General features: G+C 41.1%; 1 protein-coding gene across 2 annotated transcripts in view; it reads right to left on the bottom strand.

Annotated features, from left to right (window-relative positions):
* SCYL3 (SCY1 like pseudokinase 3) overlaps positions 1-15,738 on the bottom strand; it is a 39,643-nt gene that overhangs the window by 1,249 nt on the left and 22,656 nt on the right. The window contains exons 8-13 of one of the 2 annotated variants that reach the window (XM_082857345.1): positions 14,817-14,894; positions 12,565-12,704; positions 11,733-11,917; positions 4,135-4,306; positions 1,598-1,756; positions 70-767 (exon numbers count right to left, since the gene is read on the bottom strand). In XM_082857345.1, coding sequence (XP_082713471.1) covers positions 70-767; positions 1,598-1,756; positions 4,135-4,306; positions 11,733-11,917; positions 12,565-12,704; positions 14,817-14,894 — 1,432 coding nt within the window. The remainder of the gene's footprint in view (positions 1-69; positions 768-1,597; positions 1,757-4,134; positions 4,307-11,732; positions 11,918-12,564; positions 12,705-14,816; positions 14,895-15,738) is intronic. The other variant, XM_082857346.1, reaches the window with a different exon arrangement.

The following is a 15,738-nucleotide window of genomic DNA, read 5'->3' as shown; positions in this document are numbered from 1 at the left end:
TCAATGGGACAGTGCAGCTGCTACCTGTGAGGGAAGCATAAACTAGTAGCACAATTTAATAATCCTCACCTCAGTAATTTCTGCTGCAGCAAATTTTGAGGAAAAGTGCATCACTGATGAGACGTTATCCTTGTTGGGAGCTACTGTTTCTGTCCTCAGTTCAGGTAAAATAAGAATAGCAGCTGAAGGCTTAATTTCTGGGATCATATCAGCAAACCAATCCAACTCTGGGTCTTTTACTGGCTTCTTTTTCACCTGTATGGTAAACTCCTCTCCTAAACCAAGTTCTGATGGAGCTTTAAGGCGCCTTTCTTGTGACGACACTTTTGGTGGCTTGGTTTGGTCTGGGTCATCCCTGCTTCGTGCAAGACTGGTCTTTTGGGGTAGGCTTGATTTCAAAGGCTTGGCCTCTTCAGTGAGTGGACGCAAAGTAGGAGTGGCCTTTTGCTCCCCTGAGGTGACAGGTCTTGCAGCCGTGATTCCACCTCCTGGGTTTATTTCAGTATCTACGCTGCTGGGCTCAAAGTCATCCCAAGCCGCCGCCTCTGCATTCAAGTCGGTGAATGGCGACCTGGCAGCAGCATGGGGGTCTGCAGGGCAAATCTCTGTGTCGACAGGTTTGTCCTCAGGCTCCTCAGGCTCGCTCCAGTCAGGCCACTCCTCAGACTTTTTAGAACTCGACGGGAACTTTTCACTGTCTCCTGAGGTGATTTTCACATCTGAGATTCCGTTGATGGGAAATTTAATAGGCTGAGGAAACTGATCGCCTGTGGGAGATAAGTACAAGAATTATTCTCATAAAACGTTGGTTTTAAGAACAAGCAATATATTTAGGAGAAAGTTAACAGAGCTATACAGAAACGTATAGATCCAATTCCTTGGAAATATCCATGTACACTGAAGTATGAGATATCCCAGCAGAACATAAATCAACAAAGATGTGATGTAAGTTAAACAAATACTTAAATCGTAATTTGATGGAAGCATCGCAAGCAACCACTAACTGGAGCATCTAATCCTTTACTAAATATTCAGACATACTGTTTATTGGCATAACTGTCTACAAACAAAGATAAAAATGTTCTAAGCCAGGCGATGTTACCCTTGAGATATTAATTACGTACACCCTGAAAAAGTGTTGTGTGCTCAAATAAGTTTGCCTCGCCCAACATATCCTCATTTTAAACAGATTTTCTTAAGTGCAGTCAAGTCACTGAAGTCTTGTGCAGTGTGGTCTGATTCTGTGCTCAATTCCCCAAACTTATTTAACCACAGAACTCCTCTTTCACAGCACACCTATTAACATCTTCCAGAACTATCATTCTTTGATGATACAATTTGGAAGAAGTCCCAAAGTAAAGTATCTGGTGCAAAAAAGAATTCAAGCAACGTCTTCACCAGTTATGAAGAAAAGACAGGTATATACCCTATAGTCCAGGGAAAAAAGACAGACCCAAGCTGACTACATAATTACAAATAATAAGAAAAATCAGTCTCAACATTCCCAAAGTGCCCTTAAGGGTCAGAATTTAAACTTATTACTCAGGAAAACATTCACCCAAGCAGTGGAACAGCTATATAAGTTTAATGAATCTACCTGTCTGTAAAAGAGTACTGTAGTAATCTCGCTGTATGTGCTTCTTGCTGGTGATGGGCATGTTGCCAGAAAAACATTTAGGGAATATGCTAGAGGAGGGGTTCTTCAAGACAGGTGAGATCTGACTGCGCTGGCTGCAGACGACGTGCGTGGGAGAATCTGAAGATAAATAAAAACCCCCCAAAATGAAAGGGGTAGTAAATTGCTTCTTTTCCCATCACATGTTAGGTGAGCAATGGTTGGGAAAAGGGTATATTTAACACAGATAAAAGATAAGTTGCAGAAAGAGGGCACCTCCAAATATTTGAAGAAACATAGTGACTAAGGAAGGGACTGCCTGTCCTAGAGGCATTTAAGAACAGGCTGTGTCCACATGGTGGTAATGGCACAGAAAGGTTTCAAGCATAGGTGAGCAGTTGAAGTAGACAGAAAACAAAACCTTTAGGATACCTAGTTATAAAAGTTAACAGCCTTTAAAAACATCTTAGTGGTTATTTAAAATCATACTTGATTCTACTTACTTTCCTTTTAAGAATAAAGAGTACAAACACACCAATGTGAATGTACTTAACGCCCCAAGACTGTACACTTAAAATGTTTAAAATGGTAAAACTTTGTTACAGACATTTAATGCCCAACTGGGAAAAGGAAAGTGTTTTAAGAAAATGTTGTCTTTAACAGCTTATCAGAAAGTTCATACTCAAGAGTGGGTATTGCGCAAAAGGATCCTAGCAAAATTTCTGGCCGAATACTTCCTCTGCCTTGGAAAAGTGAGGGTGAGGGGGATGGCCTGGGCTAACTCATCACAGGCCGCAGCTCCCCTCCTCAGCGCAGCCTGACCTCTACAAGCCCTCCACCCTCTTGCTTATTTCTGCCACTCTCCTCCCTGCTGAAGTCCTACTCATTTTTCTTACAAAATGTCCCCTTCTCTAAATTGTCCTCCCTAACTCTTGTTCATGCAGACTTATTTCTCTTAGGTACACTTTTCACTAACCTCCATATTAGCCCTTATGTCTGACCATGCAGGTAAACTGTAAAAGAACAGAAGGAAAAAGATAAAAGTCTAAGAGTACCTCTTTTACATACGCCCCTTCCCCAGCAGTCCCCCATGTCCTGTAGAAGAAGGGCCTCTCTTTTCTATAAACTTGGAATGTAGGCTGCCACCAGGGCTCCCAGCCATCTTGGATGAAAAGCCTAACATGGCAAGTCAGTGGGATTAGTTTCAAAGTTTTCAGGAAAATCTATTTTAGTAAAAACTTACCTGCTGTAACGTCTAGAACCAGAAAACTCCATCCAATAAGTAAAAAAGATGTTCGGAGTGGGGACTTTTACTAATTGAACATGTAAATCTGCCCCCAGAGACTGACCCCTAAGCCTTATCTCAAAATTACACATACCCTCTCCTCCTGCCAGAAATTCCTCTGGGATGAAATATAAATCTTTCATCTGCTCTTTGTGCACTCTGCTAAAAGAAAAACTGGTAACAACAGACCTCACTCAGTTTGGTATGGACATTTCATGGCTGAAGAGGAGGCGACAGCTTCTCCATCGCCCTCTTTAAGCTCCCTGGAGCCACACTGACACTGATTCATTAGCACCAAGGAAGAACTGAACTCTCTTCAAAACGTCAGGAAGTCAGTGTCGCTTTAAAAATTCTCTTGGCATCAAAATTAGAGAGCAGTCTATCTGACAGTTCCTTTCTACTAATAACTTTCCATGCTATCTACTATGACTGAGAACCAGATTAGAGATCCAGAGCTTCATAACACGTCATCATCCTTCAGGGTTATACAAAGGAGCAAAGAAGCAATGACACTGTTGATAAAAAATTCTTATCCTTGACTTTTATAGCCTGCAAAGATCAGAAACTACTGCTACTTCCACGTAACATCCAATGGGAACATACCAGAAATAAGGATATTTTTTTCTCTTGATTTCTTGAAGTACCTAAAAATCAAGATCTTGTCACCTAACAGGCCATCAAAATCAAAAGAACTTAAACATCTGGTGTTGTTAAGAGCTGCTACAACCTTTTTGGAAACTGACACTATCTATTAAAATTTTAAATATTCAATATATTCTCTGACTCAGAAGTCCAAAAATGAGTGCAATAGCCATCAATAGGGAAATCACTGAATGAATTATATTCAATGAAATATTAGGCAGCTGTCAAAAAACAAAATAAAACAAAACTATTAGGCAGTTATGTACTGACCTGGAGACAGGTCCCTGATAAGCTGCTATGTGAAAAAAAATCAAGTTGTAGAATTGTGCATAATATTTTTTTTTTTTAAATCCTATGTGTGTGTGTAAACATACATTTGTGTGTCTTTGTGGGCTTAGAAAAAAGGATGAAAGAATTCCCACTAAGCCATTAAAACTGGTTACCTTAGACGCCCCAGAAGGAGCTGGGGGAGGGAAATCATTAACTTTTTCCTTATGCATCATTTGAATACAATCTATCTGCATTATCTGTATAATGTTTAAAATCTAATACATTAAAACAACAACACACTAGGCCTTTTAATCATTCTTACCTTGTGGGGAAAGGTCCATAGTTTTAGTAAAACTTGGTGCAGTGCATTTGAAGACCTTGGTTCTTTCTCCTCCCACAACCACCTCTGGTCCAAGTAGAGAGACCAACACTGCCAGGCTGTGAAGAGTAATTGCCACAATGGAATCGCTGGTATCACGCAGGCCCAGTAATACCTAGGAGTGAATTGGGTAATAAGTGTATGCAGCCATATTGCCTGTCTCTTTCTCCCCTGGTAAACAAGTAGTTGGGCTGCAATCAGTTTGTGCTTGCTCAAGTGAACTTCATTTCTTAGATACGCGTTCTAGGTCAGTAGCTCACAACCTATCTGGTCAAGGACCAATATTTTCTCCCAATCCATCACAGCCTGATACTCTTCCAAAAATAAAACAAAAATGAAATTAAGTAGATAAATACATTAGAAATATATTAGGAATAAGATGACTCTGTTAAATTACTATAAAAGGTTTTAGATTTGTCCACGATGCCTGTTGACTCTTGCCTCCAAACCAAGGCCACAGAGTCCTCCCAAGAGCTAGCTCAGCACTTTTAAGCCTACAGCACCGAGTATTCCCGGGTGGTCTTCCATCCAAGTACTAACCAGGCCTGACCCTGCTTAGCATCTGAGATCAGATGAGACGGATGCATTCAGGGTGGGAAGGCTGTAGACAATTCCCCAACCAAATTCTTGGTGAATCTGAATACTCCAACTGAAAGACAGAGTTGCTGAATGGATTAAAAAACCAAGACTCATCTATATGATGTCATAGGAGACTCACTTCAGGTGTAAGTACATACATAGACTGACGGTGAAGGAATGGAAAAAGATGTTCCATGCAAATGAAAACCAAAAGAAGGGTGAGGTAAGTTATACTTGTATCAGACAAAACTGACTTTAAAACAAAGACTGTAATAAGAAACAAAGCAGGCATCACATAATGATAAAGGGATCAAATCCAACATTTATAACATTTATAAATATTTATGCACAAAACATAGGAGTGCCTAAATATACAAAGCAAATATTAACAGACCCTAAAGGGAGAAACTGAGCAATACAGTAATAGTAGGGGACTTTAATATCCCATTTACATCAATGGATAGATCATCCAGACAGAAAGTCAGTAAGAAAACACTGGCCTTGAATGACACATTAGATTAGATGGACTTAACAGATATACAAAGAACATTTCATGCCAAAGCAACAGAACACACATTCTTCTCAAGTGCACACGGAACATTCTCCAGGACAGATCATATGTTAGGTGACAAAACAAGACTTGATAAATTTAAGAAGACTGAAATCATATCAAGCATCTTTTCTGACAGTAAAAAAACTAGAAATCAATTACAAGAAGAAAACTGGAAAATTCAAATATGTGGAGGTTAAACAGTATGCCACAGAACAACCAATGATTCAAAGGAGAAATCAAAAAATACCTTGCAACAAATGAAAATGGAAGTAAAACATACCAAAATCTATAGGACACAGCCAAAAGCAGTTCTAAGAAGGAAGTTCATAGTGATAAGTGCCTGCCTGAAGAAACAAGAAAAATCCCAAATAAACGACTAATTCTATACCTCAAGAAACTAGAAAAAGACGAACAAAGGAAGCTCACAGAAGGAAGAAAGTATCACAGCAGAAATAAATGAAATAGAGACTAAAAAGACAATAGAAAAAAAATTCAATGAAACTAAGAGCTAATTTATTCAAAAGGTAAAATTGACAAATCTTTAGCGAGATTCACCAAGAGAGGACTCAAATAAAATCAGAAATGAAAGAGGAGATGCTACAACTGATACCACACAAAGGACCACAAGAGATTACTATGAAAAATTACATGCCAACAAATTTGACAAACCAGAAGAAACGGATAAACTCCTAGAAACATACAACCTATCAAGACTGAATCATAAAGAAATAGAAAATCTGAACAGACAGGTCAAGTAAGGAGATTGACTCAGTAACCAAAAACCTACCAACAAACAAAAGTCCAGACACAGATGGCTTCACTGGTGAAGTCTACCAAACATTCAAAGAATTAATACCAATCCTTCTCAAATCCTTCCAAAAAATAGAAGAAGAGGGAACTCATTTTTAAAAGGCCAGCATTACCCTGACACCAAAACCAGAGGACACCACAAGAAAAGAAAATTACAGGCCAATATCCCTGATGAATATAGATGCCAAAATACTCAACAGAATTGAAAACAAATTCAACAATACATTAAAAGGATCACATACCACGATCAAGTGGGATTTATTCCAGTGATGCCAGGATGGTTGAACATATGCAAAAAATCAATGTAATACACCACATTAACAAAATGAAGGATAAAAATCATATGATCATCTCAATAAATGCAGAAAAAGCATCTGACAAAATTCAACATCCATTTATGATAACTCTCAACAAACTGGGTATAGAGGAAACATACTTCAACATAGTAAAGGCCATATATGACAAGTCCACAGCTAACATTATACTGAAAAGCTGAAAGCCTTCTCTCTGAGATTAGGAACAAGCCAAGGATGCCTGCTCTTGCCAACACGGTATTAGAAGTCCTAGCCACAGCAATTAGGCAAGAAAAAAAAAGATATTTAAATCAGAAAGAAGTAAAATGGTCACTTTTTGCAGATGACATAATACTATATGTAGAAAACCTTAAAGACTCCAACAAAAAACTTTTAGAACTAATAATGATTTCAGTAAAGTCACAGAATACACAATCAATATACAGAAATCTGTACTATTTCTATACACTAATAATGGACTGTCAGAAACAGAAAGAAAACAATCTCATTTACAGTTGCATCAAAGAATAAAATACCTAGAAATAAATTTAACCAAGGAAGTGAAAGACCTGTACACTAAAAACTATAGGACACTGATGAAAGAAACTGAAGAAGACATAAATAAATGGAAAGATATTCTGTGCTCATGGACTGGAAGAATTAGTACTGTTAATAAACTGCCCATACTACCCTAGGCAATCTACAGATCCAATGCAGGCCCTATCAAAATTCCAATGGCATTTTTCACAGAAATAGAACAATCCTAAAATTTGTATGAAACCACAAAAGACTCTGAAGAGCCAAAGCAATCTTCAGAAAGAAAAACAAAGCTGGAAGCATCACACGCCCTGATTTCAAACCATATTACAAAGCTATAGTAATCAAAACAGTATAGTACTGGCATAAAACAGTCACACAGGTCAATGGAACAAAATAGAGAGCCCAGAAATAAACGTATACATATATGGTCAACTAATTTATGACAAAAAGAGCCAAGAACATACAATGCAGAAAGGATAGTCTATTCAATAAAGTGTTGGGAAAACTGGACAGTTACATGCAAAAGAATGAAACTGGACCACTATCTTATACCACATACAAAAATTAACTCAAAATGGGTTAATGACTTAAATGTAAGACCTGAAACCATAAAGCCCCTAGAAAAAAACATGGGCAGCAAGTTCTGTGACACCAGTCTTGGTGATGAGTTTTTGGATCTGACACCAAAAGCAAAGGTTACAAAAGCAAAAAACAAAGAAGTGGGACTACATCAAACTAAAAACCTTCTGCATAGCAAAGGAAACCATCAACAAAGTAAAAAGGTAATCTACTGAATGGGAGAAAATATTTGCAAATTGTACATCTGATAAGAGGTTAATATCCAAAATATACCAAAAAACTCATACAACTCAAAAGCAAAAACAGTTTGATTAAAAAGTAGGTTGAAGATATGAATAGACATTTTTCCAAAGACGACAGAAAGATGGTCACCAGGTATGTGAAAAGATGCTCAACATCATTAAACAACAGGAAAATGCAAATCAAAACCACGGTGAGATATCACCACACACCTGTCAGAATGGCTATTATCAAAAAGACAAGAAACAACAGGTGATGGCGAGGATGTGGCAAAAAGGAACCTTTGTGTCTGTTGGTGGGAATTTATATTGGTGTAGCCACTATGGAAAACAGTACAGAGGTTCCTCAAAAAATTAAAAATAGAACTACCATACCATCCAGTGATTCTACTTCTGGGTATTTCTTTGAAGAAAAAACTACTAACTCAAAAAGATATATGCACGCCCATGTTCACTGCAACATTATTTACAATAGCCATGATATGGAAATAATTTAAGTGTCTGCTGATGGATAAAGAAAATGTAGTACACACACAGTAAAACTATTCAGCCATAAAAAAAGAATAAAATCTTGCCATTTGCAACAACATGGATCGACCTGGAGGACATTATGCTATGCTAAGGAAGTAAGTCACACAGAGAAAGACAAATACTCGTGGTGGTGGGGCAGAGGACAAACAGAAAAACGAGCTCACAGATACAGAGAACAGATTAGTGGTTGCCAGAGGTGGAAGTGAGGAGGTAGGGAGGAAATGAAATGGGTGAAGAGGGTCAAAAGGTACATACTTCCTGTTACAAAATAAAAAAGTCACAGAGATATAATGTACAGCATGGTGACTATAGTTAATAATACTGTATTGCATATTTCAAAGTTGCTAACAGAGTAATTCTTAAAAGTCATCACAAGAAAAAGATTTTGTAACTCTGTGTGGTGACACGAGGTAACTGGGCTTATTGTGGTGATCAGTTGCAATATATATACATATACACACATCAAGTCATTCTCCTGTATACCTGAAACGAATATATCAATAATGTACCTCAATTTAAAAAAAAAAGGTTTTAAATGTTAATTTTCCGTATCTGTACTCACCTCATTGCAGAACCATAACAAACAGTACATGGACTGGCAATATTCTGCAGAGCTCACTTAGAAACACTCATCTAGGTCACTAAGAGCTATGTTACCAGTCCTTGGCCTCTTCTCAGTTTTATACACCCATAAGGATAGGACCTTGAAACCTTCTTTATATCTGATGCATATAACACCTGCCCCAAACTGAGCCAATTATGATCTCTTTCCCGGTAACAAAAACTGGAATTTAGAGAAACTGGTTATCTCTGAGGTTTGCTTAAAATGAGGAGAGTGAACTTAGAAGCTATGGGTCAACCATGTTTGTCCATGTGTACACCAAATAATTAAAGCTGGTGTTCAAAAGTCAAGAGAGAAAGGAACGCAATGAAGACCATATGGCTGAGTCCCAGCTGCACTTGATTTCCATGTAAGGCAGAATGACATCCTTTGATTAAAGTCTCTCTCTTTTTTTTTTTTTTTTTTTTGCTTTAGCTTGTTTAAGTGGGTTTCAGTTACCTGCAGCCAGAAGAATCTTGACTAAGACATTCACATGGAGCTATGAGGAGAGATTTTGCTCTGAATTGGCAAACACGTATATAAGGAAGATAGCAGGCAAAGCATGTGCACCAGCCAGACACAAGGCTATCAGGAGTCCTGGGCTCTGGTCCTTGCTCTGCCAGGGGTTCTCAGTATGACTCGGCCAATTAATCGCTTCATTATTCTGGTCTAGTTTCCTCATATATCCAAGATGAAGGTTTCCAACAGGACTCAATAAAATAACTAACAGGTCCAATGCTAACAAACCAGGCACTTTCTCAAAACAAAGCTGTACAAGTAAACTAAATCATGGTTAGAATTCTATCAACTGAATACGGTAATCATAAAATAAGAAACCACCAAAGCCAAAAAAACCCAAGAGTCATCCTCAAAACTCTCCCATCTAGTGAGAAACTGAGTCCTACCCCTTCTACCCTTAATCACTGCCGCCATGTTTTCCCCAGTCCTTGTCATCTCTTAGCAGGACTATTCTAATAACTTCCTAGTTGAACTCCCTTAGTCTATCTTCCACTGCTCCCAAAGTGAACACTGAAATCAGTCAAGTTATTCCCCTACAGGGGGAGTAGCTCCACTGAGAGTTTTCACTGCCTTTCATATGCTGAGTATCTACTTATTATTTGACCTCAGCTCAGTGCCAATTCTGAGACCTGTGATGGTATCTCTATTTCAGAGTTAGAGTGCTTCATTCCTCTTCTAAATTTTCAGACACAAACAACTACAAGTAGGGTGACAACTACTGCTGCAGATGTAAACACAAAATGCTATGTTGTGGTAGCTAGGCTCTAAAGCCAGCCCCCAGTGAACCACACCCCCAGTATCCACACCCTTGTATAAAACCACCCCATGGTGAACCTGGCCTGACTTCTGTGACTCACTTCAACCAAGATAATGTGACAGAAGCAATGTTGTCAATTTCCAATCTCTGCCTTAAGAAGGCTGCTTGGGCACTTCTAGTAGCCTTCGGCAGCCATAGAAGAAGTCCACACACCTTGCTAAGGAAATCATGTGGAGATGTCACATGGGGGAATAGGGGCCCTGAAATGTCCTGAGGCTTTATGGAGAGGGAGCCCCAGCTGTCCTGATGCCCCAGGTAAGCCCACCTTTCAACCTTCCCCTCCAAGGTGCCAAGGGGCTATTCTGGATGTTATGGGGCCCCAGATGACTGCTGCCTCAGCTGACATCATGTGGAACAACAGAACCCCCAAGCTGAGCCCAATCAATCCAAAGAATCGTGAGAATTAATAAAATGATTGTCATTTTAAGGCACTAAGTTTTGGGGTGATTTGCTACGCAGACAACAAACATCTATTATTTCCGATCTACTCTCTCCTTGAAAGCAGGAAGTGTGTTACATACCTCTAGGGCCCCAGTACCTAAGCACAAGAACTGGCATAAAACCAGGCCTTATAATTTGTAAATAACTTAATCTGATAGAAAAACAAGTTATTTGAAAAATACCATGTGACCGATAAAATCTTTTAAAACCTTGTACTGAGTTGAATAGCGTCTTCCAAAAATTCATGTCCACCCAGAATGTGACCTTGAAATGCGTCATACTGGGTTAAATCCAATGACTGGTGTCCTTATAAAAAGGCCGTGTGACAACAGAAGCAGAAATTGGAGTGACACGGCTACAAGCCAAGAAACGCTAAAGGGCTACCAGAAGCTGGGAAGAAGGCAAGGAAGAATTCTCCCCTAGAGCCTTCAGAGGAAGCCCTGCTGACATCCTCATTTTGGATTTCTGGCCTCCAGAACCATAAGAGAAGAGATTTCTCTTGTTTTAAGCCACGCAGTTTGTGGTAATTTTGTTACCTCAGTTACAGAAAACCGATACAAACCTGGAGCCCTGGAGTGGGCAAATCTAACAGGCTCCCTGGTGGCTGACTGATAGGCTGAAAACCACTGACAGGAATCATCTCCTGTTCCTCTCAGTTATAATTTCATTATTTTATAGTAATTTAATTATGACACTTGCACTTTATGTTCACAAAGCATCCCACAAACGAATCTTGTTAGTTTTCCCCCAAAGAATTAGCAAACAGAATTACAGTTTTTCAGGTTATAAACAGGTGAAAACCAAATATGTTAGTTTAACTGATTTGCCTGTGTGACTGGCCTGGAAATGCAACTTTAATTCCCGCCCTTTGGATCCCAGGAGGCGTTTAAACTGAAGTTCTGCCTCAGGCCTTCTCAGCTGTTCCCCAGACGCTCCAAAGACCCCCTCCCTCCCAGCTCCCCTGCCCCCAGCACCCGCAGCGGGCCCTGGCTCCGCCTCCTCCCCTGGAGAGCGCTGTGGGCGCCCGCCCCGCCCCTACCTGGGGCAGGATGACTTTCTTCAGCTGCTCCTGGGTGAAGTGCCCCACGTAGGCCTCCAGGTGAGACAGCAGCACCGTCCGCACGTGCTCCTCGTGCACCTCAAACAGCCGCAGCAGCACGGGGATCACCCGCGCCTGGAACAGGGCTGGTGAGAGCAGGCGGGGGGCTCCTCCCCTCGCACCGTCTTCTCCCCAGGTCAGACGAAACAACAACGCGTCACTTCGGTGAAAGGAGCACGAAGCCCAGCGCAGAAACTGAGCCCAGAACTTCACACACGTTCTAAATGCTCTTCTAAATTCCCAAACCAAAGGGAAGTGCTTCTTTTGACCCCAAATTACTCAAGGCTTAACTGTCTTAATCACACTCCACCTTGTAGAAGTGTTTCTGAAATACTCTATCATACTTAATGTACTATTTACAAAGAAACCTTATGTTCTAACAGAATCCTGAGTCGACAGCTCTTTATATACTTACATCTAATCAATGAGGAATTTCATATACTAGATTCAACGGATATGACTGTTGCAATTTCATCCGCAAAGCCAGGAAGTGTGTTAAATGCTACAAGAGTTGGCGCTGACGGTCCTCTCCTTCCTAGTAGTTACGGTAGGTTATTCAACAGAGACATGCATCAGAATCATTTGGGGACCTTTCAAAATACATATTTACCCATCCTTGCTCTGTCCCAGAACCAGTGGATCAGGCACAGGCAAATTTTTAAAAAGCTCCCCAGGTGATTCAGATTACCATGAAATAATCTTGCACTGCTCAAATATGGACTAATAACTCCCAAACTCCATAATTACCAATAATACTTGGAAAAAAATTCACCTTTTTTGGGGCCAAGGAGGTAGGGAAGAAAACTCTTAACAGCTACTGGCTCTGCAAACACCAACTGATTAAGCAGAAGAGGCACCAGCCGTGAAGCTATTAATTCCTCTGACAGGCAGCTGACTCTGTCCAGGAGGAACCTGAGGGCAAAGAAGGAAAGCCTGGGAAACTGGCTGTGACACTGTATCAACTCACTTGTACAGTTTAGACGCATGCAGCTTTATTCCACTTCCATCAAAGTGATGAATCTGAAATGTAGCTAGAGAAACTGTAGCTAGGTCAGTCCCCAGGTATTTAAGAAAAACACAGAAGGTGTGAGGCAAGGCCAAACAGTCAGTACATACACAACCTCCAATCCAAGCTAGGAAAATTTTTTCAAAAAATGGCCCCTCATTAATAGCAAGAGTGTCTTCTCTCCCCGCTAATAAGCCAGAGGCTTTCTGGTCAATAAAAGGTACTTTCTCAAGTTTAAAAGACGTAGGATATTACATTATCTAAAGTTTCCACGGTAAACAAAATACTAACTTTTGTTACTCAACTTATTAAAACAAGCTATGTACAAGCACTTAGTTAGGAAATACACAGATATCAGGTGTTGGCAGTAGTAAAACGCCACTATACAATCACCCTGAGCAGGTAATCCTGCCTCCTTAATTGGGAAACAGGCCCCACCATGCTTTATCTCCTGCAAGCCCCTCGGCCACTATCACTATCGACAAACCAGTCCACACCCAAACTCACTCCCAGCTCCTTTTCAGGTTCCATGGATGCGAGGGCTTCCTCTTATTGAAGGTCACCCCCACTGAGCCATTGCCCCAACTCCCCCTTCTCCCCCAGGGCCATGCACCGACAGCCCCCCAACACAACTGCATCTTCAACTCCTCCCTCACTCCCCCACCAGCTCCGTCCCATCAGCCTACAAACATGCTCCCGTCTCTTCCAGCCTTAAAAACATCCTTCCTAAAAAGAAAAAAAAATCCTTCCTTGACTCCATTAGCAATTCTTTAGCAATTCTATGTTCCTCTTCTCCGAGCTTTTCAGGAGATTTTACCCAAAGTCCACTTTCTCACCTTCCACCCATTTCTCAATTCACTGCAGTTTGATTCGCTCTGCTGAAACAGCTCTAAGACAAGGTCATCAGTGCTCTCCTGACTGCTAAGTGAACAGGTATCTGTTGACTGCTCCTATCTTTCTGAAATTTTCTACTCCTTTGGAATACCAGCCTCCTGGCTGTCTCTCAATCTCCTCCAACCACTGCTTCTGTCTCATTCATCAGCCACTCCCTCCCCACTGGCCCCCTTACAAGGTTGTGTGCCCCAGGGTTACATTTGGGCCACTGTACTTTTCATGCTACCCACTTTCTATGGGGCAATGTCACCAACTACAGGCTGATGAAGCCTCACATTCGCCTCTAGCTCATCAGCTTAAGACCTCTCTCCTGAGCTTCTGACCCATCTGCCCAAATGCCCACGTACATCTCTACCTGAAGTCCCACAGACACTTCAAACCAACACACTGAATGCCAAATTCTTCATTTTCTCTGCATGTAGGTTCTCTCCTCCAGTATTCTCTAATTCTTTTGGTGATAATCACTAAGGCTTGTCAGTCTGTTTTAATATTTCTTATCTGTGTCTTCTTCACTGTACCATCACTGCCCTTACATGAGGCCTCACATTTACTACCTGGCCTACTGCAGTCTACCAACCGATCCAAGTCTTATGTGAAATAAACCTGTGCCCTCCATAGAAAACAGAGCGATCCACCCAAGGGGAAACAGCCATCTCACAGCCCGTTTTCACTCCTTTGACGGTTTCAAGGCCTGAAGTCCACTGCTTACCAATAGTGTCAATACTCCTAAGTGCCACGTCCAAGGGTGCCCACCCCTTACCCTCCAGCAGGACCCAAGCGCTCATCATTCCTCGCACAAGACATACTGTGTCTTGCCTCTGTGCACCGGTTCATGTTGCTCCTCTGCCTAGAATACCTCTTCTCTAACCTCCTTCTCCCCCGTCCTCTGTTGTTTTCAGGACGACCCCCTCAAGCTCCATCACTGTTTAAGGGTTATCAGTCTGTATCTGTTTCCCTCACCAGAACTGTCCATGCCAGGGCCTAGAAAAGAGCCTGACGTATAGGAAATGTCACTAAACTTTAAGAAAACAAATGTCTGACTCATCCTCTCTAGGACACCTGAAGTGATTACATGGACTTAACCCAAGTTACTGAATTTTAAGGCCTGAATTTTCTAAACTTACTTGAAAAATTCAGCTTTTTCCTCTTCACTCTTCAATGTTAAACTTTTCAAGAAATTCACAACTTCTAGAAAATCATTCCTAAATGCCAAAAAAAAAAAAGGTGCAGGACAACAGATTAAAGATGGCGTTGTCAAATATTGAAGCAATAACCGCAGACCACACCACAATAATATTCAACAAAGAAACATTCCCCTGTGTCACTTGGAAGATTCTATTATAACTAAGTAGCTTATAAGACAAATACTATGGAACAAGTCCACAAGGAATTTAATATTTTAAGAATATCAAAGAGATCTGTCAAGAGGATACACGCTTAACCACACACACATGTGCATACACAAACGCTAACAAACACTGTGGTTTTAATCATCATAATCATCCAAATGTTTTGTTGTAATAGGATGTGGTTACATGAACTATCCTGGGAGAAATGGTATTACCATTACAAAATAGTTGCTAATTCTCAAGTCTCCTTTGGTGAAAACTATTAAAGAGGGTTGGGGAAAGAGGAATTTCTGGTATAAGTCATAGCAATCTTCTCGGTTCTCCCGTTGTAGTTGTCTGGTCACTTTTGCAGCCAGGCAGGGAAGAGGGTGAGAGGAGTGGTCAGTTTCCTGCAGGGTCTCCAGAGAGCCCCGCGGCCACTCAGCTCCAAGCCAACGTCGCCCCTGGAAAGGAGGCTTCAGCAGCAGCCTGCAGCCCCCGCCAGGACAGCTGACCTCCTGGGTCTCCACTCCCCACATTGACACCTGTTTCCCTCTGGCTCAGCGGCAGAGAAAAAGCACAAAGCCTTAATCGAAGTGCAATGAGGTTGGCTTGGCTGCCTCAGCGGGAAATGCTGGCCCTCCTCCTCCTGCTGCCACCTCTGGCCGGGCTTTCCCCTCTCGTGTAACAATCAGATTTGGGGGACAGGGCGCCGGTG

Source organism: Leucopleurus acutus (assembly GCF_964270905.1).
Source record: "Leucopleurus acutus genome assembly, chromosome: 2".
Classification (NCBI taxonomy): domain Eukaryota; kingdom Metazoa; phylum Chordata; class Mammalia; order Artiodactyla; family Delphinidae; genus Leucopleurus; species Leucopleurus acutus.
This window is presented reverse-complemented; position numbering and strand designations above follow the sequence as displayed.